We start from the raw sequence: 25,410 nt of genomic DNA, 5'->3' as shown, positions 1-25,410 counted from the left end.
TGATACAATGTAAACAATGTAAATTTCAGAAATAAACAATTCATAGGTTTTAAACTACATACCATCTCAGTAGTGTGATAAAATCCCACTCTGTCCTGCCTGGGATCCCCAAATATCATTATCATCATAGCTCCATGATCTAGGATCATCCAAAGCAGATAGAAAACAAGATAATAAAATATAATGCCTCTTAAAAGGCTTAGAGGCTTAAACACAAACCTTTCCCAAAACATCTCCACTGCCTTTAGTATAGTTTGGAAGAGTACATGATCTTCTGGGTTTTTTCTTTAGTTCTTCCTGTTCTGATATCTTTCTCTTCAAAAGTGCTTCAATGTGTGGCATCTGTAATTTAAAAAGAAAAATTAACTGCAAGGCCAATTACAGTTACTCTTATACCAGGCAGAGAAAATAGCAGAGAAAAACCAATAACTTAGACAACTCGAGAATATAAAGTTACAACTCAAGAACATGAAAGTTACTAAGCAGCCATTCCTTTCTTTTAAGAATATGATCATAGTAAAGAGTCAACCTGATTTTTTTCTTAGTTAAGAAATACATAATGTATAATAAGACTTATAATGTAAGCTATAAAAAAATCTATTTTCTTTTGTTACTTTCTCTCATTTTCTTTGCCACCACATATACTGATTATCACTTAGTCCTCTTCAATGCAAGTTCTCAAGTTGGTGTATCATTAATTTAATTTACTGGTGTCATTAGATTAGAAACACAAACTGCAATTTCTTTGAAAAGAGCACTCCATCATTGTTAGCCCATTTTAATGTCTAGTAAGTGACTAGGTTATAATCCACATATGGCTTAGTACCCCAAAACAACAGTGTACATAACATTCCTAATAAAATATGTATGGTAAAAAAAAAAATTATAGGTTAGAATTTAATTAAAAAGAAAAAACTTTCACATATACTTGGAAACTGTACCTGTTGTGTTGTAGGAATGTCAATATTGTGTGTTTTTAGTTCATTTCGCAACTGGGCCTCTTTTAATTTTGCTTCTTCAACTTGGCCTAAAATTAAAAACAAACAAACAAAAACTATCAATTTGTGATAGCCCCCAAAATACAGTTTTTGAAGAATGTTTTCAATCTCTTGTTTTTTTCCTTTTAATGACTGATGTTAAAATGAAAAATGAAGATTACAGAAATTTTAAACTAAACTAAAATCTAAAATTAAAGTTCATTTCTAATACACAAAAATAAAAAACAAAATTAATGTGGCTAAGGGAGGTATTATATGTTGCAAACCACAAGTAATCTTGGAAAAGCTATTTAATTCTAATCCACCTGACTATACATAATTTATACATAATTACATAAAGTTATTCTAAGAAACAAATAGGACTTTTTAAAAACAAATTTTTAGTGCTACAAATTGTATATTATTTCATTACTCTACTTAGTTCCTATTATCCTCTAAATATCCTTGACCTGTGAAAAATATCCGACAAATAGAGCACAACTCAGCAAATGCCTTGTCTTAAACAGTATACAAACATTATTAAAAACTGTAGCAAATATTCCATGATTTATTAAAAAATAAATTACATATTTCTCTGCTGCAGATTTTTTTTTTTTGCTGCAGATACTTTTAAATTGAACTACACACAGTCGCATGGCTCAAACTAAAACTTAAATTACATATCACTCTTTCAGTGATATTGTCATCCAATGTCTTTTGCCAAATGCTAGAGCTAGATATAAACCTTATTACTGTTATGTCAAAACCTTTAAATTTCTATAGATTCAGATTTCTAGTAAAAGTTTCAAATTTTTGTAGGTAAACAAGGTATACATTTATTTAAAATGCAGGAATACTTCATCTTAAGAAGATCGAATGATGAGTAATATAAACTATCACTACCACCTTTCTGCTGTGTCCTGCAGTTTACTTCTAAGTTCAGGAAATTAGACAATGTTTGTGTCTCATGGCCTCAACCTTCTACCTCACCATTCCTCAAAGCATCATTTAAACACAAAATGACTTACACTTCATCTCATCAAGAAGCTGTTTGCTGGCATCAAATAAACTTCTATACATTATAATAGACTTAGATAACTGGTCCTTTTCTTTTGTAAGTGCTGCCATTTGTTGCTGCTTCTTAACATCTAAGAAAAAATATTCAGATAATTTACTTCAATTTTTAAATTGTGACTTTTCCAAAATGTCATAACATGATTAGATAACTAGTAAGCACCATGTTAATGGAAAGCAAAACAAAGTTATATAAAGTACCACAAACTTAAAGAGTTTATCCTCTATTTTCCTAGAAACTTACCATTGTAAAACATAAATGGTAGGATATATGATTCTAATGTTCTTGATAAGCCTGGTAGCCGAGGCTCAAACACAATAAAATACTCAGTGCTATCCCTTCCAGGACTATTTTCTGCCAGAACGAGACTCTGTAAAAGAAAAAAGCAGTACGGAAAAATGAGATTTAAATAGGTATTTGTAAATGTATAAATGTTATATATCTCATTGTATTCTGTTTTCTAGTAAGTGGTAAATTTTAAAGGCAAAAGGCAAAATTGACTGACCTGTGAGATTCATTAAGCATTCATTAAAACAGCAGCACCATCCAAGACCTAGAACTCTTTACCTTTTGTTATTGGTTTGAAAGTCAAATTATCTTATCAATAAATAGCTTATGAAAAAATTATATACAATGGAAAACTATAAGAAAAAGTATCTTTCCAGGCCAGAAATACCAATGGCCACTTATATCCTGACTAGAAATATCTTCTGATTCCAACCTTTAAGTTCAAGCAGTGTGAAACAGCTGACAGTGTGAAAGTTATAAAAATAATCACAAAGAAATGCACAAAGCCCAATGCTGAGTTTAAGTTATAGCTGTTACCATGGAAGTAGACCCACCAGTCCCAGGTGACCAAACAAAAGGTCCTGAAAAGCCCTAGCCTTGTTTTTTTGTCTTTTTTAATGTATTTTTCTTCATTAATGAGTACACACACACACACACACACACACACACATGCACACACAAACTTCTGATATACTTTGAGACCATAACATATAACTAGTAAATAATGCAATATAAATATTTATATCCTAAGTAACTTTTTCAGTCTTACAAGGAAACAATAGGTACTAGTTGTTTAGTTTTTTTAGACCACAATGAAATTCAGGTGTAAAATTTTAAAAAATCTACATTGATAGAACACTGTAAAACAATCCACGAAATAATAAAATTATAAGTCCATCATTAAACCAATACCCAATCCCACCACTTGGTTTCTGAAAGCTGTTTTTAATGTATTTATATATGAATATAAACAAAAATAAAACTGTTTACACTTTAAAAATAACATACACTTTATACTGTAGCAATTTGCTTTCAGCACTCATTTTGATCTATCAATTCAAGTGAATGTTTAAATACCAATTTTTTACATTTATGCATAATATAGATACAATACACTACAATATCCTTTCACTGGGTGATGAACATTTCATTTAAAATTTTTTAGATATTATTTATAATACAGCAAAGAAAGTAGCTTTCAGTACTTCTTGGTGTATTCTCTAGAATAGAGAAATATAATGACTTTTTCCCCCATAAATTTATCTATCTATCTATGGCTGTGTTGGTTTTTCACTGCTGTGAGCGGGCTTTCTCTAGTTGAGGTGAGTGGGGACTACTCTTCTTTGCGGTGTGTGGGCTTTCTCATCGCAGTGGCTACTCTTGTTGTGGAGCACAGGCTCTAGGCACGTGGGCTTCGGTAGTTGTGGCACACAGGCTTAGTTGCTCCACGGCATGTGGGATCTTCCCAGACCAGGGATTGAACCTGTGTCCCCTGCATTGGCAGGTGGATTCTTAACCACTGAACCACCAGGGAAGTCCCTATAGTGACTTATTAAAAGTTCATTTTAATAGGTAGTATCAAATTTCCCTTCAAAAAGGCTACATCAATTTATCCTCTGTATAAGAATATCCAGTTCGGGCTTCCCTGTGGCGCAGTGGTTGAGAGTCCACCTGCCAATGCAGGGGACACGGGTTCATGCCCCGGTCCGGGAAGATCCCACATGCAGCGGAGCAGCTGGGCCCGTGAGCCATGGCCGCTGAGCCTGCGCGTCCGGAGCCTGTGCTCCGCAACGGGAGAGGCTACAACAGTGAGAGGCCCACGTACCGCAAAAAAAAAAAAAAAAAAAAAAAAAAAAGTGTTTTATACCAGTGTTTCCTAAATGTCCCTAATGATAAGAATCACCTGCACAAATCAGATTCCTCAGCCCTGCCCCAGACCTACTAAATTAATATATGGGTCAAGAGCCAAGTAGGACCTGAGAGATTTCTGCTTAGTCAGTGTGATATTAGGAACCTCTAGTGGAAATTCATATGCATGACATGAGGCTGAGATTCCCATATGCAGCTGTGGGGGAATAGCTTAAGTCACCGTCTTAGCCTCAGAAATGTGTACAGCAGGGTAATTTCAAATGCTTGTGGCAGGGCCAAGGAAATAGGACAGAGGTAACCAGGATATAGGTAGTGGGCTACACGTGTTCTTCCAATACAAACCGACCCTGCATGTTCAACATGTCTTACCCACCCTTCTTTGTTTTTCAACCTGTGGTTTTCATTACCTAATTTTTGTTAGGGTACAAGAAAATTTCACTTTACCCTCCACTATGATAAAAATAAAAGAACAAGTGTAAATGTAAGTAGCAACTGACACTTGCTTTCAATGTCAAGAGATGAAAAGAAGTAGCATGGATGCAGCTGACTGGAAAATCCTGCTGCTTTAAGAGATCTTGGCCCTGTACTGCCAAGTCTTTAGAATTCTCCAAATAAATCAGGAATGCAAATCTCTTTGTGAAAACTCCAGAATTTTTAAAATGTTGAGAACTAATTAAAATGGAAATGCTATAATGTTCGGTTACTGCCAGACCAACCAACAAGTTGAACTTTAGGCCAGGTACAAGTCGGAAGTCTCCCCAATTGTAAGCCTAATATTGCTAAAACAATGTGATTTTAGCACTGGATTGGATAAAAAGATAAACACTGACAACAACAAAAAAATACAGAAAAGGTGAAATTTCATATTTATTGGTACGGGAAGAATTATTCAATAAATGATACCCCAAAATTCAGTTAATAAATTTGAATAAAAGGTAAAAATAAAATCAAGACCAATAAAAAAATTAAAGGCCTAAGAATACAAGAGCTATCACTGTGAATACAACCCTTCCTCCTGCCCTAATATAAACAAAGCTAAAATGTAAAAGACAAACTCAGGAAAAAGCTACTTACACACAAGAGAGCACTAACATCTTTAATATAAAATTAAGAAGAAAATGATGAATCTCCCAGAAGAAAAAGAGTTAAGGCAATTATATTCCAATAAAAATGTTTAAAAAAAAAAAAAAGTTAAGGGACAATCCTACAAAGGTCAAAACCATGAAAAATGTTCAAACCTTCCTAGTAACAAAGAAAATATTTAACAACAGGAAGAGTGGTTGAATTTTAAAAACCATTCTGTTCAGGGTTGGTAATATGAGAATGTACACGTATTTCTAGTGGGAATATAAACTGAAAGGCAATTGGCAATAACTACCAAAAGGCTAAAAATGTACACTCCCTATCTCCAATTCTATTTCTAGCAATTTCTTAAGGAAATAGATTTGTGCAAAGGATATACATAGAAGAAAGCTGACGGAAGCACTGTTGATAAAACTTTGGAAAGAAACTAAATTTTCACTTAGGATTGATCAAATAAATTATGATCATCAATACAATGATGTAGGTTTATACTTGCTGGTAAAGAAATGTATCAAGGATGTGTTAAATAAGAAAAGAAGATTTTCATGAAAGCAGAGTTCTATTATATTAATGAAATTTTACACCCTCCTCCATGTCTATATAAATCATACTCAGGACATCCATGCACTGTCAGTGTATACACAGAAAAGTGTGGAAGGTTATACACTGAATTGCTAATCATCAATATCTCTGAAGGGTGATAATATAGTGATTATTTTTGATGTTCTTGCACTGTGTATTTTTTATATAAGTAAAGCTATTTCCATTTTAGAAAAAAAATGAATAACAAAGGTAAGCTGGTTTTACTAAACTTTCCCAGATATATGTACATTTTACCTGGGCTATGTTTGATTCTATTTCTATCCACAGAATGGTAGCTTTTCAATGAAACATGAATATCAAATTGTCACTGAAGTTAAAATCACTCCAGTTACAGAAAACAGTCATCCACAGGGGAAAAGAGGGTCTTTCTAATAGTAACAATGATCATGGGTTCACTGTGTAATAGCTTAGAGCAAAATCTCAAAATATTTTAGCTGACTTTCCAATTTAATGCTATAATTAGAACATCTTCATAGCTATACATACAAAAGAACAGGTATTGTAATACTGTGGTTTAAAATATTAAATATAGAAACCTTATCTACCGGAAGACAAAAATATTACCGTGATTTCAGCTGAACCTTTCACAAAGGGAAATTCAAGTGTTCTAACTTTCCCAATAAAGAGTGGGGTGTCATCTTCCTCATTAGAACCTTTGATGGTAGCCATTACAGTGCCAACCAAATCAATTCCAGTATGATTGTTGTAGTCATCCTTAAAGCAAACAACAAAAAGTAACTAATTAGAAGAAGTAGAAAAAGATTAATCCCAGAGAAGGGCATGGACAAATCAGAAATATGACCTATTTATAAAGTCCCAAATATTAAATCATCCTGATCCTTCTTACTCCAAACACAAAATTCAGTTCTCAGAGTAAGCGCTCCACAGGCAGGAAATAATCCTAGAAACCATAAAAGAACCATCTAATACAATGGGTTCCATCTAACACAATGGCTCCCAACTCTATTAAAAGGACTCCCATTTAAAAATTTGTTATGTACTATACCTTCAGCATCTATATATGATCTAAGGAAGACCAGTTTAAGAATGACTCGTGTCTAAAACAAGAAAATACACTGAAGGAGTTAAGTACTCTATCAGCCAAACTTTTCATAAAAATGAAGTGCCTCTAGTGTGTCTTACATGTTTTTGTTAATATTCTTAGCAGCACTATTGCTGCTTACCCTCTGGGTAACTGGAAGCTTTGAGAAGCTCATTATGATCAGCCATGAGAGCAGATCTCTTCAAAATAAATACTTTAACTACTTCCTGCCCCTCAGTGAAATGGACATTGAAGAATCAACTTACTGCACACATTCATAATGCATACATAAAATAGTGGATTAAAGATATATTAGGAAAGGTAGGCAGATTTCTGCATTTTTGAGTAATTTCTACTTAGTATATCTGGATTTTATGTATAATGTTAAACATTCTCTATCTGTATTCAAGTATAAAGATATTGATAAGTATTTCATTCATCTGCACAAAGTTTTCCTATAAATTTAAACTGAATAATCCAGATATGATTCTATAATAACTATCTTGCACCCTAAAACTAGGAATAATTTTTCTTGTTACCCTTTATAATTTAGAAGTAAATAAACCTTACCGTGATACGAAGATATAAATCTTTGACCAAGGTCCTACTGGCAACTGAGCGAACATTTGAAACAGCTGGTGTAGCTGGCTGAATTTCAGGAACTAACTTCACAGGTTGATTAGGTAGAACATCCACTATAATCTAACAAAAGAAGCATTCTGATTAACAATACATTAATGGTTTAGTATTAAAGATGAAGAGAAGAACTAGAGAGCATATACTAAATGAAATGAAATATTACCTTCTAAAACGTATTTCCATTAAATTCTTAAAACTAATCAACTTGTAAAAATTGAGGATAAAAGGCATATAAGATTAATTTTTGAATGCTAACCATCTAAAAACAAATTTAGAAACAAAAATATATGTAACTCTTAAAAATTTAGTGCAGTAACAAAAATGAAGATAATGTATGTTAAACTACCTTAAACTTCATTATCTAGAATCCCAGTACCTGAAATGTTATTAACTGAAACATTTTCATGTACAATTGATAGGAGCAACCTTACCATGATATAGATTAAAATGTTTACTAACTGAGTCCTCGATACAAAGAGAGAGGGAAAAGTAACTTCTGCATCAGGTCAAATTTAATCAACATAATTTAAGCATGTACTATGCTAAAATTCCTGAAGATGGCATTATTTATACCTTTCAACCAATAATTAACCCACTTGTAAACAAAACAACACACTCCTCAACCAAGCAAGAAAATGTGAAGCTAACTAAAGCTAACTGCCATACATAAAAAGAAAAAACAAACCTGCTCACTGTTAAGGATATTTGCTTTATCCATCATAAAACCAAACTGGATACAATATGTCCCCACTTTGTTAGGAATTGCTTTATCCCTAAGTTAAAAAGAAAGAGATAAGATCACTGAAACCTTTTAAATAAAAGGGGAAGAAATTCAAAACATTAACATTTCTTTTCCTTCCACAAAAAGTAAATGAGTAACAGGAGAGTTACTATTACTACATTCACCTTCATTCACCAAATATTTCCTGCAATATCAGGCTTAATTCCAGATCCCTCTTACCTGGACATTCCATCACAAAACATCTAGAACACAAACTCTGGGTGTGGCAAAAAAATGAAAGAATAGGAATACAAAGTTGACAAAGTAAACACAAAAAATGTGGAATTATATATCAAGTGAATTTTGCTTCATTTCTACACAAATTTCCTAGTCAGTTTTATATTGTGAATTTATAGATTATCCAGCTGATCTTTTTTATGTTGCTTTGTTTTCCATTTATATATTCTAAATATATAACTATATATATAGAATATACTGTTACTTAATTATCAATAAAGAACTCAGTACCTAATAAGAGGTAGACTTACTATTTTGGTCACAGACACAATGAATATATAAATAACAGTCTACGGTATACCTTGCCTGATATGTGCAATGTGGTTCATGACCTCTAAGTTGGCTCTGCCACATCATTCATATTCTCAAAATATTGGCATAATGTAGTAAACAAAGGCTGTGAACACACATCTGAATTGAAATTCTGCACTATAACATATACACCACCTTGGAGAAAATTATGTAACCTTTCTCTAGGTTGTATTTTCTCTGAGCATAAATCCTAATAGAGTTCCAGTAAGAATGAAACAAGACTTCTGCTTCCAAATGGCAGACCAACACTTCCTGATGAAGGTAACCATATTAAAAAAGACATCTGCTTGAAAATGTTTGAGAGATAATAAGCAAAAGTGAAAAAAATGACTAAGCAGGATACAAGATAGCATGGAGAGCCTGGGAAGTGAGTTTCATATTTAAGGTTGCTTGACTCCTGGGAGAATATCCTAGGAGTAGAGGTGGACCTAAAGCAGACAGGCTCCCAAGGGAAAAGCAACTGAGCTTAGAATTATCTCAATCTCTGAAAATGGACCAAAATGATAATAGACTGCCAGTGTCTATCCCAGACAATGGACAGAAGCAAATGTAAACTCCATCTGGAGAAAGAGAACATCTTAGACTTCAAATTATTTCTATAAATATGCATAAATAAAAAGTATGGTTAAAAAAAAAACCAAATAAATAGGTACATGAAGAGGCAAGAGAATCAGAATGAAAATCAACAGAAACAAGAGACAATCAAAACAGACCAAAACGAAATCCAGACAGATTTCAATAAACTCTGATTACTGCTCAAGGTAATAAAAGACAAGACTGAAAATTCCAACAGAGAACTGGATCTTAAAAAAAAACCTGAAAAATACCAAACAGAAATTGATAATTCAAAGATGAATTTAATAGCAATTAGATACCACTGAACAGAGAGAGATTAGTTAATTGAAGGTAGCTGAGAAGAATGTATCTAGAATGAAGAAAGACAAAAATATGGCAAATAGAGAAAAGAGGGTAAGAGAGAATACTATACGGAGTAAGTGCATGTAAATAAGAGTGTAAGGAGAAGAGGGAAAGAATGAGGCAGAAGCAGTATTTGATGAAATAATGGCTGACAATTTTAAAAAACTGAACAAAGACCACAAAATCAAAGCCTATGAATACCAAACAGGATAAATTTCAAAAAAATCCAAACATAGGCACATCACAGTAAAACTGCTGAAAACAAAATTCAAAGCAACCAAAAAGGAGGGTAAATGATGACTTTTCAAAGTAACAACAGTTAAGACTGATCGTTAACTTCTCAACAGAAATGATGGGACAGTGAAAGATGGCTTGAAAGTACTGCAAGAAAGAAACGGCCAACCTAGAAAATCATGTCCAGAAAAATATTTTTCAAGCATGAAGATGGAATATATTTTTAGGTAAAAATCAGATAATTTGTCACTAGCAGCTGTGCACTCGAAAATATTAAAGGAACTTCCTCAGATGAAAAATGATCCCAGGGCTTCCCTGGTGGCGCAGTGGTTGAGAGTCCGCCTGCCGATGCAGGGGACACGGGTTCGTGCCCCGGTCCGGGAAGATCCCACATGCCGCCGAGCGGCTGGGTCCGTGAGCCATGGCCGCTGAGCCTGCGCATCTGGAGCCTGTGCTCCGCAATGGGAGAGGCCACAACAGTGAGAGGCCCGCGTATCACAAAAAAAAAAAAAAAAAAAGAAAAATGATCCCAGATGGAAGCCCTGAGTTGAAGATTAACAGAAAGGATAAATGAATTAGTTTAAGTCAAATGAACACTGACTATATAAAATAATAATGCCATGTAAGATTTAGTATACACAACAACAAAGGCATGTTAAGTTGGGAGAGAGAAAATGGAACTTAAGTGTTCTAAGATTCATGCACTGACCAAAAAGAGGGTACAAAATGTAAATTGCCATTTAGACACTGATATGTCAACTATGCATGCTGTAATCCCTAAATTAATTAATTTAAAAAATAAACAGAATTACTTAGAAAATAGTAAAAAATTGCATAACTACCAAGTTAATGAGGAATAGAAAATGAAAATAAAAACAAATTTTTTTTAAAAAAGAAAGGAACAAAGAATAGTTGGATCAATAAAAAACAGTAAGATATAGACTCAAAAAGCAAGCATTGGATCGTTCTCAATGGTGAAAAACTGAAACCATTTCCAATAAGATCAGGAACAAGGTTGCCCACTCTCACCACTATTATTCAACATAGTTTTGGAAGTTTTAGCCACAGCAATCAGAGAAGAAAAAGAAATAAAAGGAATCCATATCGGAAAAGAAGAAGTAAAACTGTCACTATTTGCAGATGACATGACACTATACATAGAGAATCCTAAAGATGCTACCAGAGAACTACTAGAGCTAATCAATGAATCTGGTAAAGTAGCAGGATACAAAAATTAATGCACAGAAATCTCTTGCATTCCTATACACTAATGATGAAAAATCTGAAAGAGAAAGTAAGGAAATGATCTAGCTTAAGGAACTAAAAAGGGTTGTTTATAGATGTTGATTTCAATGTTATTTATAAAAATGGAAATCATCTAATTAGCCCAAAATATGTGAATAGTTAAGTAAATTATGATGTATTTTTAAAATAAAATAATCTCTGTATTAAAAAAAAAAAAAGCAAGCATTGGACTTCCCTGGTGGTGTAGTGGTTAAGAATCCGCCTGCCAACGCAGGGGACACAGGTTCGATCCCTGGTCCGGGAAGATCCCACGTGCCACAAAGCAACTAAGCCTGTGTGCCGCAACTACTGAGCCTGTGCTCTAGAGCCCGTGAGCCACAACTACTGAGCCCATGTGCCACAACTACTGAAGCCCACACACCTAGAGCCTGTACTCCACAACAAGAGAAGCCACTGCAATGAGAAGCCCATGCCCCGTGACGAAGGGGCACTGTCTTGACCCCTGCAAGCCGCCAAGTAGAGAAAGCCTGCACATGGCAACAAAGACCCCCCAAAATAAATTAACTAATTTTAAAAAAAGGCAAGCATTTTTGAAATATGTAATATCTAAACTTTTCAATTAAAAATTATTATCATTATTATTATTTTTTGGCTGCATTGGGTCTTTGTTGCTGTACGCAGGCTTTATCAATAGAGAAAAAACTTAAAAGGAAACCAAAAACAAATTCTGCAGCTGAAAAGTACAGTAACTGAAGTGAAAATTTCACTACAGGTATTCAAAGGCAGATTTGAGTAGGTAGAAGAATTAGCAAACTTGAAGATAAGACAGTGGAAATGACAGAGTCTGTGGAACAGAAAGAAAAATGATTGAAGGAAAGTGAACAGAGCCTAAGGGACCTGAGATGCCATCAAGTGGACCAACATACACATTGTGGGAGTTCAAGGAGAAAAGAGTTTTCGAAAAAGCAGAGACCATGTTTGAAGAATGGAGGAAAACTTCCCTAGTTTGATGAAAGACATGAATATAAGTATCCAAGATGCTCAAGGAATTCCAAGTAAGATAAACTCAGAGACCCACACCAAGACACATTATTACAAACTTTCAAAGGACAAAGAAAAAGAGAATATTAAGAGCAGCGAGAGAAGAGCAAATCATTACATACAAGGGATCCTCAATAAGATGATGAGATTTCTCATCAGTATGTTTGGAAGCTAGAAGGCAGTGGGCCAATGTTTTCAAAGTGCTAAAAGAAAGAAACTGTCAACCAAGAATCCTACATCCAGCAACTGTTCCTCAAAAGTGAGGGAGAAATTAAGACATTCTCAGATAGGAATTCCCTGCAGTCCAGTGGTTAGGACTCTGCATCTCCACTGCAGGGGGCACGGGTTCAATCCCTGGTCAGGGAACTAATAAGATCCTGCATGCCACATAGTGCAGCGACATTCTCAGATAAACAAAAGCTAAGGGAGTTCATTACCACTACACCTGGCCCGGAAGAAATGTTCATGAGAGTCCTACAAGGTAAAATGAAAGAACAATAGACAGTAACTTGAAGCCACATGGAAAAATAAATACCTCAACAAAGATAAATACACAGGTAATTGTAAATGCTGGTATTATTGTAACAATGATTTATATCTATACTTGTACCTTTTGCTTTCTATATGGCTTAATAAACTATACACTTAAATAAAACAAAGCAATTATTAGTCTAAAAGGAAAGAAACATTTCTAATAAATAAAAGAAACCTTATACACCATCTCTCCAAAACCATTTTCAGATTTCAAAGTACAGGTCCAGACTAAAGAAGCAATACTCAAAGTCACATAGTTAAACAATAAAAACCTAGTTCAGCTTTTTTACTTCATAAGATCTTAAGTTTAGAATTACAGAAATGTCCTATACAATAAAATATAAAGTGCTCTGACAACAGAATTCTTGTGATGTTTTTGATAGTTTTGAAAACAAATATATCTATCACAACAATCTTTCCCCAAACCATTTCACAAAGTTTGCAAACAAAATATTTTCTCAAAAAACTTCCTGACCAAAAAATTAAGAAAATAACATTTTCTATTCAATCATAAATTATTTCTCCCTAGCTGAGCAGGCAAATGTTGCCAAGGCTGATTAACTTCATAACAAAATATGCATTAAAATATGAAACAATTTGACAAATACCTGAAGTAGAAGCAGCCATCTTCCTTGTCATTATCCTTTATTTTATTACAACTAAATGTTTCTGCCTAGAAGGAAAAGTAGGAAAGAAGGGGGAGAGGGAGAAATCACAAACATTAAACACAGTGTATTTATGATGAAAATTTATTTTTCCTTTCACCAAGTGTGAACCCAGATCACATCTGGATTGATAAATACACACAAACACACCCCTACATGTATATATATTTACCATGCATATATGACACAAAAGTGAGATTAGTCACAATGGAAAGATATACCATTAATTATTAAAGAGCACAAAACAGATCTTAAACGTGGTGACATAATTTTAAGGTAATAGCAGCTTGATGGGACTGATGGTATAAATTAAGGAAGCTAGTTTTCTAAACAGATGACTAAACTGAACCATAAATCCTGAAAGATGTCATTAAATCAGGACCCCTGATATAGCTTGGTTTAGTTTCCAATTTGAGATTTATTTTAGATTGGCACTGTCTGGTATGGCAGCCAGTAACTACATGTGACTACTGAGCACTTGAAATGTGACTGGTCCAAACTGAGGTGTTGTAAGCCTAAAATACATACCAAACTTCAAAGACTTGGAAAGATACAAGAATGTAAAATATCATTATTAAATTTTAAAAGATTGAGTTCATGGTGAAATGGTAATTTTTTGTATATTAGTTTAAAATGTTTAAAACTATATTAAAATTAATTTTACTTTTTACTTTTTATTTATTTATTTATTTTTGCGGTATGCGGGCCTCTCACTGCTGTGGCCTCTCCCGTTGCGGAGCACAGGCTCCGGACACACAGGCCTAGCGGCCATGGCTCACGGGCTTAGTTGCTCCGCGGCATGTGGGATCTTCCCGGACCAGGGCACGAACCCATGTCTCCTGCATCGGCAGGCGGATTCTCAACCACTGCGCCACCAGGGAAGCCCGACTTTTTATTTTTTAATGTGGCTACTAGCAGAATTCAGAATTTGAGTATCACGTGTGGCTGGTATTATATTTCTATTGGACTGTGCGTCTTCGGACTCTCAAACTGTTCTCTCCACTCTACCCCCTTCTTTAATTTACTCTGTAGTTTATCAATCACATCTCCTTCTCTCACTTTCTGTATTATCTCTTAGTGATATTTAGTTTTTACCTTGTGCTACTGTTCTTTAGACTTAATTATGAAACATACTCTGATGCATCTTTTAAAAATCCTAAGTGATGGAATGGGTTACTTTCTAGTTCTCCAGGATATACACACTGCATTTTTATATTAAATTACATTTAATTTTATGTTAAATGTAAGAGCTACTTTTTATTTCTCAAATGCTTTCAATGACTCACATTTGCTGGTGGTCGGTTCCCACTGTTTGACAGTTTCCACATTTTCATGGAAATACGTGCTGGATTAATATTTTTAATGATACTGTCATCTTCAGAAATAACAGTAATCATAAAATCTGTAATGATGAACATTAAAAAATTATTTTCTTTCTAGTTCAGTTAGTGGATTTGGCTAAATAACTGTATGTCTTAAAGCATACATCTTGTTTAATAAGTGTTAATAATAAAATTCTGATGAAGAAATAAAACTATTCTTTAATTAGTCTTCCCCAACAATTTGTCTACAGAACTTATTCAATCATAACAGGTAACTCTCCAGTGCTAAATCTCCCACAGAAAGCTAATAAATACATATTTGCTATTAAAAATTCTTTGTCTTATTTTCACAGTCTGCCAAGCAAGACCAAAAAGTTTAGACTGTGTTATTTGTAGCACAAGGAAATATATTCAATCTTGTGATACTATTGGGCATATACCCTGAGAAAACCATAATTCAAAAAGAGACATGTACCACAATGTTCACTACAGCAGTATTTACAATAGCCAGGACATGGAAGCAACCCAAGTGTCCATCAACAGATGAATGGATAAAGAAGATGTGGCACATATATACAATGGAGTATTACTCTGCCATAAAAAGAAATGGAATTGAGTTATTTATAGTGAGGTAGATGGACCTAGAGTCTGTCATACAGAGTGAAGTAAGTCAGAAAGAGAAAAACAAATACCATATGCTAACACATATATATGGAATCTAAAAAAAAAAAAAAAAAAAGGTTCTGATGAACCTAGGGGCAGAACAGGCATAAAGACGCAGACACAGAGAATGGACTTGAGGACACGGAGAGGGGGAAGGGTAAGCTGTGACAAAGTGAGAGAGTGACATGGACATATATACACTACCAAATGTAAAATAGATAGCTAGTGGGAAGCAGCTGTATAGCACAGGGAGATCAGCTCAGTGCTTTGTGACCACCTAGATGGGTGGGATAGGGAGGGTGGGAGGGAGGCACAAGAGGGAGGGGATATGGGGATATATGTATACATATAGCTGATTCACTTTGTTATACAGCAGAAACTAACACAACATTGTAAAGCAATTATACTCCAATAAAGATGTTAAGAAAATACATCCTGTGATAAACCATCATGGGAAAGAACATGAAAAATAATGTATTTATATGTATAACTGAGTCACTCTGCTGTACAGCAGTAATTATCACAACATTGTAATTCAACTATACTTCAATAAAAAATAAATTTAAAACAAAGGTTAGCCTACAGATACTCAGCAATCTAGAATAGGCCAAATGGTTACAAATCTATATGCTTTATGTAGTCTGAGAATACAATGTTTACTTTCTTTTATGATTTTCAATAGCATACAGTAGCTAAACTATTATTACTTGTAATATTCCCTTATATTTATCACCTGTAATATTCACTTGTCACCTATTACAGTTTTTAATCACAGGAAATAGGTCTGTCTCATCTCCCCTAACAGATTTCAAAGGCTATAATTATTTAAAATTGTTAATATTTCAATCTAAATATTTCTGGTCTGCTTCTTTCACTGCTTGTGACTATGAACAGGAATTCATCCTCTCAAGAAAACCGAAGTCTTCAAGAAAATTACCTATACAAAGCAAATACAATTTCCTATTGACTTGGCTCCTACCATATTACACTGAAATCATTTGCTTACTTGATTGTCTCCTACATTAGACTGAACTCATTGAAAACGGTCATGTTCATTACTGGAATTAGGAGTCTAGCATAGTGGATGGACATAGCAGGTGTTCAGTAAATGTTTCTTGTTCTGAAATATCTTTAATCATAAATTATGATGTGATGCATTTCCATCCAAATTAAATTGAACAGTCCTGGTTCTGTCTGGTTTAACAGTGCAACATATTTAATAGAACATACCCCCACAGTTTTGCCAATTTGCAGTTCATACTTCTTTTGCAGAATCTCACAATTCAGCGACTGAACAAACACAAACTGATTATCTTAAGCTATCAGTTTATATATGAACTTCTGGTTCACTCTCGACCATTAAAGGAATGTAGGATAAAGGGGAGAGGGAAGACATAGCTAAGTCAAATGTACTTTCTTTACCATTTGAAAGGCCACAAAATGCTTGCTTTTTTATCATGCTGAACACCGAGGATAAATAATTTATTCTACTAATGTAAGAGGCAAATTAATACTACAAATTTATTTTAAAACTGTGAATTACTTACCAGTGAAAATACCCCCTGCTAAAAAGGAAGCATCTTTGTCATATTTAACATTGAGACGAATGGGTTTTTCAGGGTCTGGAAGAATCATTAACTTAATTACGGGTCCTTCTATGGTATTCTTGTTATAAATGGCTTTAACCTGCATAATATGTTCTCCTCTAAAAAGAAAAAAGGGGAAGGGGGAAAGGGGGTTCAAACTTCATTAGTTATAACTAAAAATTCTGAGACAATTTATACAAAGTTTAACTCATTTAGGAAACCTCTCTACTCCTGTTCCATTCCAACTCCTGACTATCACTGAATAGAAGGCTAGTTATTACTCTTAACTTAATCAAGTAATAACAAAAATCAATCTCTATAATACCAATAACTATCAAACTTTCAGTTCTTACCTAGGGGCATAAACACTGAACACTCCCAAATTAGCCCTGCCCCTTTCATCGGTTTTATGCTGTTGGTTTGAAGGAGTGAGCTAAAAACAAAACAAAACGGTTAATTAGAAAATTCGAGGAATCAAATTCTTTTCCTCTATTACTATTTAAAAAGCTACATTTGCACACAGTCTAAAATCTAAAATTGTCTAATTTGAACTAGCTGAAATGATATAATACATAATCATATAATCCAAAGGATAATAATCACACTGATCAATTAAACTAGAATTCTGTGTATTTCAATTATTAAGTTGCAGAATTCAATGTTCAGTTTCAATAACACTGATATATCAAGTGAAGTTTGGTCACACAAACACTGAAGGTATATTCCAAAACTGGGGGGTTGTGAGAGTCAGCACAGGAAAAATAAACATAAATACACATACATAATTTCAAGTCAAGGCATAATACCATGTCCATCATTAGTTACTTCATCTTTCTCTTAATATTTACTCAGATGTGCTTCTTAAATCTTTGTTGCAATACTACTTCTGCATTGATAAACAAGCTTTTACTTTTAAGTGATTAAGAATCAGTGGCCACATTTCCTAATCAGTGGTTAGAAGAGGCTTTCAGTCTTTTGCAGATGCTTCTCCAAAAAACTAGGATCATACTCTTACTACCAGTAGAAAATAATCACTATTTAACGCTCTTGGAAGCAAATATTAAGAACAAAAGTAAATGTGAAGACTGCAGAAGCAGGAAAATCAGACTCTCTCCTAAATCCTAATACCTAATTTCTGTTTAACGGAACCTGAAGATTAGGTAATTATGGTACATGCAGACAAAAAAAAAAAAGCAATAGTTGGTGAGACAAAAGTGACAAACAGTAATTGAACTGCTAGAATAAAACCCTATATTTGCACCTGTCTCATTTACTCTCTAATCCATCTTCTCTCAACCTATCTTTCTCAAAGTCTTTCTTTCATCTGGGTCCTAAATCTTTGCTGCTAAGCCAGAGAAGTAAGTCTTCTATTTCAGGCTACACAGCAGCAATACTGTAGTCTTTTTTGACAGGCTAAGACCTCTGACCTTTTTCACTTTACTTTGAAAATAAGTTCATGTGGATCACAAGTCATTCTTGACACTTTAATCTCCTGTATAGCTTTTATTTATTTATTTACATTTATTGTCTCTTGGCCGCGCACATGGCATGCAAGATCTTAGTTCCCCGACAAGGGATCAAACCCGTGCCCCCTGCAATGGAAGCACGTAGTCCCAACCACTGGACCGCCAGGGAATTCCCTCCTGTATAGCTTTTAAGATAAACTTGTTGAGTCCTACAAAATCCCCACTGGGATTCTTAATGAACTAATGGATTAATTTCAAGTGAACTGTGTATTTACATAATACCAATTTTTTGCATCCACTAAAATTATAAAATTTATAGACGGATACTCAAGCCTGGCTAAATATAACTCCAAGAACTCTCTTCTGTGTTGCCTGGCAACAACCTGGCTGGGACAAATGAATTCCCTTCAACCAACAGGAGAGACTTGTGAAAATATAACTTTGCAAGGGACTGGCAGCTTCTTCCCCTCCCCCTTGCAGGAGGGCATAAACTTTGTGCCAGGCATCCGAAGTCCCCCCTACATCCTGGTTACCCCACTACTAATGTAAATACTTGGTACCTAATCTTGTACTTCCTGGTATCCAAGCACTATGTCTGTGCCCAAACATTATGGGGCCATGTTCATGCTTGCCGAATTCCCTAGAACACAAGCCAGTATAGGTCCAACAGCTATGCCCAGGCCCTGGTAGCTCTCCAAAAGGTAGGTGGAGTACAGCTACTCGCATGACTCTTTTCCTTCAACCCTTAGGGCTTGTAAGTTTCCCCAATAATACCTGTTTCGTAACCTATACCGCAGGTCATTGTATCTGCCATCATTCACCTTTGTCAGCATTATCTATTCTTAATCTGAAATCCAAATATTATTAATATTGTGTAATAAACACTTAGACATAACTGTAGAATGTTGCCCCTTGTTACACTGTTTGCAAGATATAAACTATACTTCCTCAAAATAACTATTAAAAATTTTAGGTTAACTTAAACTAAGCAATAATGAAGATTATTTAAGACTATTAAAAAAAAATGTGACACCTAAAGACATGATCCTGAGGATGAAAGCCAGAATTTTAAGTAAGTGAAAATATTTAAGAATGTTTAAAACTTACCTTTAAATTGTTAGCTTTTATAAGGCTTATTTTAACCTGTGGCACAAGTGCTGGATTATCCCATTGATCACAAAGTTGAACAATGAGAGGATTCTGTAATTCTCTTCCGTTAATCACTGGAATGGACTAAAACAGATATAATGATTTTAAGAAGCACTAAAACATATATACCAAACAATATGATTACTATTTAAGTGAAACAATCACTTAATGTATCTGTTTTATTCACAAATAGCTCCTTTCATCAATTAAAATAAACTTCTGAAAGTCAATTATGTTGTCACAAATGATCCTCTTCTTACAGAAATGACTGAAAATGTGATAAATGGGAAAATATCATTTGACATTACTGGCTTCTAGAGCCAGTCAAGAATTCTAAAAATTACATATTAGAAGGGCTTCCTTGGAAATAGAAGCTTATCTTAGGTTCTCATCTTTAGCACTGTCATCTACAGTTTAACTCCTCCATCAATTGTCAGCACTCTTGCCAGTCTACACGAAGCAATAATGCACAGCTTTCCAGCTCTTGGTTAAATAGGACTAGTCGATGATAATCTACACTGTCTTGTTGGCTTAAGATGTTTCTTGCTTTTGCATTACTTCATGTAAGGCCTGTGTAACTCTGCGAATTTGTGTGCCAACCTATTAATACTGGATATATCAAAGGAAAACACATTGTCAAGCAAGAAACCTGTGAAAGTCCAATCTCTCCTACTAATAATGTTCCCTCCGCTTCCTCCACCCCTCACCTTACTTGAGGAAGTTGTTTACCAAATTTCGTTAGGAGGCTGCTAAAAGTGGGAGAAAAATTAATAATGTGTTAGAGTTAGAACTTTTTTTAAAAAAAGATACCCTTGAAGCTGTTTTAGTTTAAATGCTTGACTACCAAAAGATTTTCATGGATAGACTGTATTTTATCTGCAAAAGTTTATAAAAAGCTTGAATATATAAAAAGTGCTAATGTTTCCAAATGTAAAAACTACAGGGTCTTTATTCCTAATTACATAATTGTCTATCCATCAAATAGTAACTACTTTTAAAGAATATCTTTCAGTAAATGACTTGTAGCAAAAGCTTTTAGTTGAACATTTTTCTGGGTAGTAGTGGGGAAAGAAAATATCCAAAATTGAATGTTCATGAATACAAATCTGCCCTTTGCCTCTTTTTAATATTGTCGTGTAATATAATATTTCAGAATTTGTTTCCTATTTATAAAGAATGATAATACATCATAATGTTACTGAAGATTAAATGAGAGAATATATGTGTATATTTACATATTTTTTCTATTTATCATGCTTAGATGTTAAATCAGTTCCCCTTTTCTATTAAAGATCCTGTAGGGGGACAGTAGGTCAAAAATTAAATTAGGAAATTCTAGGAAAACCACATATTCAACAACTATGTTTTCAAGCTTACCTACATATAATGTATCTCTTAACAGAATGAGAAATTCGTTTTAGGTTTTATTTTTAAAACTTTTGGATTTCAATGGTATCTGCAAATAAATCTTGTAGTAAGTTTTTGAATTAACAAGCTGTCAGTATTTTTTATATTCCCCTCCTACAAAATCATATAAAAACATGAACATGTAAAGATTTTTTTCCACCTCAAATGTACACAATTATTCCATGATACAGTCAACAAATCCTTTATTGACATCATCAGGCACAAAGAATGTATTGATTTAAGCAATACACGTGCTTCCAGATAAAAATAAGTACACTCGTTTTTCAGTGAAATCCTTCAGTCAACACAGTATTACAAAAAAAATTGTTTTTAAAGCACATTCATACACTAGTTTATCTGTTTTTTTAAACTCACAAATCAAAAAAGGGCAATCTCAAACTAGGGAGCAGATATGTAAGCTTTTCTTAGATGATCAGTTCATTTACAGGATAATTTCATTTACTACCATGGTCATGTGAGATCATTTCCCATTAGAATAAAATAAGCTTTCAGACCAACAGATAAGGCCCTGCCACACCATAAATGAACACCAGAATGTGAACATTTTAAAACCAGAATTCTAAAAATTGAATGAAAATTGAAAGGTAACAGATTTGACAGACATTTGCAAAATTAGTATTTAAGTATTAGTAATTAGTATTTAATTCAAAAAGAGTCATGTACCACAATGTTCGTTGCAGCTCTATTTACAACAGCCAGGACATGGAAGCAACCTAAGTGTCCATCGACAGATGAATGGATAAAGAAGATGTGGCACATATATACAATGGAATATTACTCAGCTATAAAAAGAAACGAAACTGAGTTATTTGTAGTGAGGTGGATGGACCTAGAGTCCATCCATACAGAGTGAAGTAAGTCAGAAAGAGAAAAACAAATACCGTATGCTAATACATATATATATGGAATCTAAAAAAAAAAAAGGTTCTGAAGAAGCTAGGGGCAGGACAGGAATAAAGAAGCAGACATAGAGAGTGGACCTAAGGACACCGGGAGGGGGAAGAGTAAGCTGGGATGAAGTGAGAGAGTAGCATTGACATATATATACTACCAAGTGTAAAACAGATAGCTAGTGGGAAGCAGCCACATAGCACAGGGAGATCAGCTCAGTGCTTTGTGACCACCTGAGGGGTGGGATAGGGAGGGTGGGAGGGAGGGAGATTCAAGAGGGAGGGGATGGGGGATATATGTATACACGTATAGCTGATTCACTTTGTTATAAATTAGAAACTAACACACCATTGTAAAGCAATTATACTCCAATAAAGATGTTAAAAAAAAAGATTTAACTATTTGCACAGGAAGGTAAACTGAAGTTTTTTATGGATATAATGAATGACTTGATATCTGGTATGCTTTTAAAAATTCCAGCAAAGGGGCTTCCCTGGTGGTGCAGTGGTTGAGAGTCTGCCTGCCGATGCAGGGGACACGGGTTCGTGCCCCGGTCCGGGAAGATCCCACATGCCGCGGAGCGGCTGGGCCCGTGAGCCATGGCCGCTGAGCCTGTGCGTCCGGAGCCTGTGTTCCGCAACGGGAGAGGCCCGCATACCACCAAAAAAAAAAATCCAGCAAAAACCTTTTTTTAATAAGTCAGTGAGAGAGAACAATGAAATAAAATTGGGCAAAAATCAGTAACTGTTGAAACTGGGGGTTCATTATACTTTTTAAAATTTTTATGCATATTTTTAAATTTCTATTATAATAAAGTACTTAGAATTTGAAGGATTACACTTTTTTAAACAAATGGGGGCACAGTGATGAATTAAATAATGAAGTATTAAAATTCATATTACTTTGTCCTTTTGTTACTATTGTTATTATTACTTCAACAACAAAATGTAACTATTCTCATCTATTGACATTTTGAAGCAATAAGTCATGTGATATTAAATTCTGTCAATCAAGGCAGGAAGGTACTTACCTCCTTTAACTCTGGCCAGTCTACAAGGAGAAGTTTAGCTGGTGGCCCAGAAATTAGCTGCACTCGAATAAAGTCAGAAAACTCACGCCAAGTAAAACAAAGATCCTTATTTCCAGGGGGACCTGGAATAAATCTGATGCCTCTCACACTTATACTTTGTGTATTTTCCTAGTGAGGAAAAGCACATTGAAAAGAAACAGGCAGATAATGTTTAGTTTTCAGAATAATGAAAGAAAGTGTTGTCACCACCCATGTGCATACAGATGTGTTTCTGGCATAACAACAGCAAGTAACTTACACATATGCCAATACTGGAGTTCTTGAATTTCTCTCTTTGAGAGGAGAAACTGAAATTCTTTTTTGTGAGGGAGAAATCTAGAAGGTTCAAGCTATGTCCTTTTTCCTGATATTTTCCTAATTTCCCTCTTATTTACACTTGCATTGTCTCCTTTCTGTTCCCCAAATAGCCATGCACATGCTTGCCCAACACCCTTTGCACTTGCTCCTTCCCTGTGATTGCAACGTTTTTTTTACCTACATGGCTTTTCTTCAGGTTTTTGCTCACAGAATACCTTAACCAGAGGGGTTTTCTGTAACTACCCTATATGATGGTGCCCTATTCCCACAGCCTACTTTAATTTTCTTCCTTTCACTCATTTCCTACTTGTTACATGCCCTCCCATTACAAGGTAATCTCCGAGAAGGTAGGGGCTTTGACTTGTCACAACCCCATCGCTGGTACTTAGAAAGGCTAACATCTGTTAATGGGAATCAATGACACTAGCCTATAATCTTTGCCAAGTCACTGAAGTAGATAAACTGATTCCATACTGGCATGAGCAATGTAGTATTTGCATTTTAATAGTGACCCTTAATGATTTCATCATCTTAAATTTCCATTAAGTACAAATATATTCCAGCAGATTTTAAAAATCAGAGTTAAAATGTCATGTTTTATGATCAGAAACAACTGTTTGTAGAACATTTTCTGTAAAAAGACATTGCAAAACAATAAAAATTAATCTCCCCCAAAAGTCCACTGAGTGCAGGGGAGTTTTTTCATTATTTGGAAAACAAATTAAGCATTCATTAGTACAACATACTGAAAAGTTCAAAATACGTGAAGTCTATAGAATCCCACATTTAACAGTGAAACACCAAATGCCCTTTTGAAGAGGTGATGTCTTAAGTAATCTTGAAAGTTATTCTGGTTTTACTTACCTTAAAAATAAAATTTGCATGTGCATTAACAAATTGTAGATGAGTACAAATAGAATTAAACACAAAATTCTGAAAGGCACTCTCTAAGGTCTAATGTTGATATTATCAAGGGAATGTACTTCAGAAGAGCAGTACATTTTATGAAGATGTAGAAATGATTTTAAGAAACAATGGCATATTAAAACCAGTTTTTTTATTTTTAAAAAAACTTTAAAAATAGTGGGGTTTTTTTGTTTTGTTTTGTTTTTTTGCAGTACGCGGGCCTCTCACTGTTGTGGCCTCTCCCATTGCGGAGCACAGGTTCTGGACGTGCAGGCCCAGCGGCCACGGCTCACGGGCCCAGCCGCTCCACGGCATGTGGGATCCTCCCGGACTGGGGCACGAACCCGTATCCCCTGCATCGGCAGGAGGACTCTCAACCACTGCGCCACCAGGGAAGCCCCCAAAATAGTGTTTTTTAAAACAACTTTGGTTGAAAAAAAATACCAGAGGCTCCTTTTTTTCTGTAGAGACTAGGGGTAGACTCCTGTTGTTTGTTTGAAAGTGAGTCAAGATAGTATACATCAGTTGTAAAATGACAGCAGAAAAAAAGAAAGTCAATTTGACTGGAGAATGAGCCATAGGAGGAGACAGGTGTGCTGCAGTGCAATACTATGGAGTACTTTAGGCCACCCTAAGGAGATGGAGTCTAACTTTATAGTATAAAATGCTGATCGGTGGCATAAGATGGGAACTGAAAATTGACACTAGATTTGGTCAGGTGGCACAGGGCAGAAAAACAGCGACAGTGGCTTGCCTGGGAATGATGGTGAAGAATGTGAAAACAGAGAGTATATACAACTCTTCCAAGGAGCTGTACTGTAAAAAGGAGGAGAGAAAAAGGGCCGTACAAGGAAGCTGTGAGGGTTTTTTTATTATAGCATGTCTATATGCTGATGGAAATCTAAAAGACGGGGAAAAAAAGATGTAGGAAGATAGGTTACAATTTAGGAATAATTAGTGAAAGAGGATGGGAGTCTGTGCATAAAGTGACAGGAAGCAGAGATAGTTCATGTATAACAGCAGTTATTATCTGACTTCATCTACACAGAGGGTGAAGCTAGACAAGAGA

At 34.8% G+C, this 25,410-nt stretch overlaps 1 protein-coding gene across 2 annotated transcripts in view; it reads right to left on the bottom strand.

Annotated features, from left to right (window-relative positions):
- The window catches only part of SMCHD1 (structural maintenance of chromosomes flexible hinge domain containing 1), a 126,610-nt gene that overhangs the window by 28,029 nt on the left and 73,171 nt on the right, over positions 1-25,410 (bottom strand). For both annotated transcript variants that reach the window (XM_059039426.2, XM_067015874.1), the window contains exons 29-41: positions 23,079-23,246; positions 19,688-19,813; positions 17,468-17,547; positions 17,076-17,233; positions 14,830-14,945; positions 13,487-13,551; positions 8,262-8,349; positions 7,508-7,639; positions 6,460-6,609; positions 2,296-2,422; positions 2,006-2,125; positions 942-1,027; positions 220-342 (exon numbers count right to left, since the gene is read on the bottom strand). In XM_059039426.2, the coding sequence (XP_058895409.1) occupies positions 220-342; positions 942-1,027; positions 2,006-2,125; positions 2,296-2,422; positions 6,460-6,609; positions 7,508-7,639; positions 8,262-8,349; positions 13,487-13,551; positions 14,830-14,945; positions 17,076-17,233; positions 17,468-17,547; positions 19,688-19,813; positions 23,079-23,246 (1,539 nt within the window). The remainder of the gene's footprint in view (positions 1-219; positions 343-941; positions 1,028-2,005; positions 2,126-2,295; positions 2,423-6,459; positions 6,610-7,507; positions 7,640-8,261; positions 8,350-13,486; positions 13,552-14,829; positions 14,946-17,075; positions 17,234-17,467; positions 17,548-19,687; positions 19,814-23,078; positions 23,247-25,410) is intronic.

This window comes from Kogia breviceps, chromosome 15, assembly GCF_026419965.1.
Source record: "Kogia breviceps isolate mKogBre1 chromosome 15, mKogBre1 haplotype 1, whole genome shotgun sequence".
Lineage (NCBI taxonomy): Eukaryota > Metazoa > Chordata > Mammalia > Artiodactyla > Physeteridae > Kogia > Kogia breviceps.
Note: the sequence above shows the minus strand (reverse complement) of the source record. Positions and strands in the feature narration are given on the sequence as shown.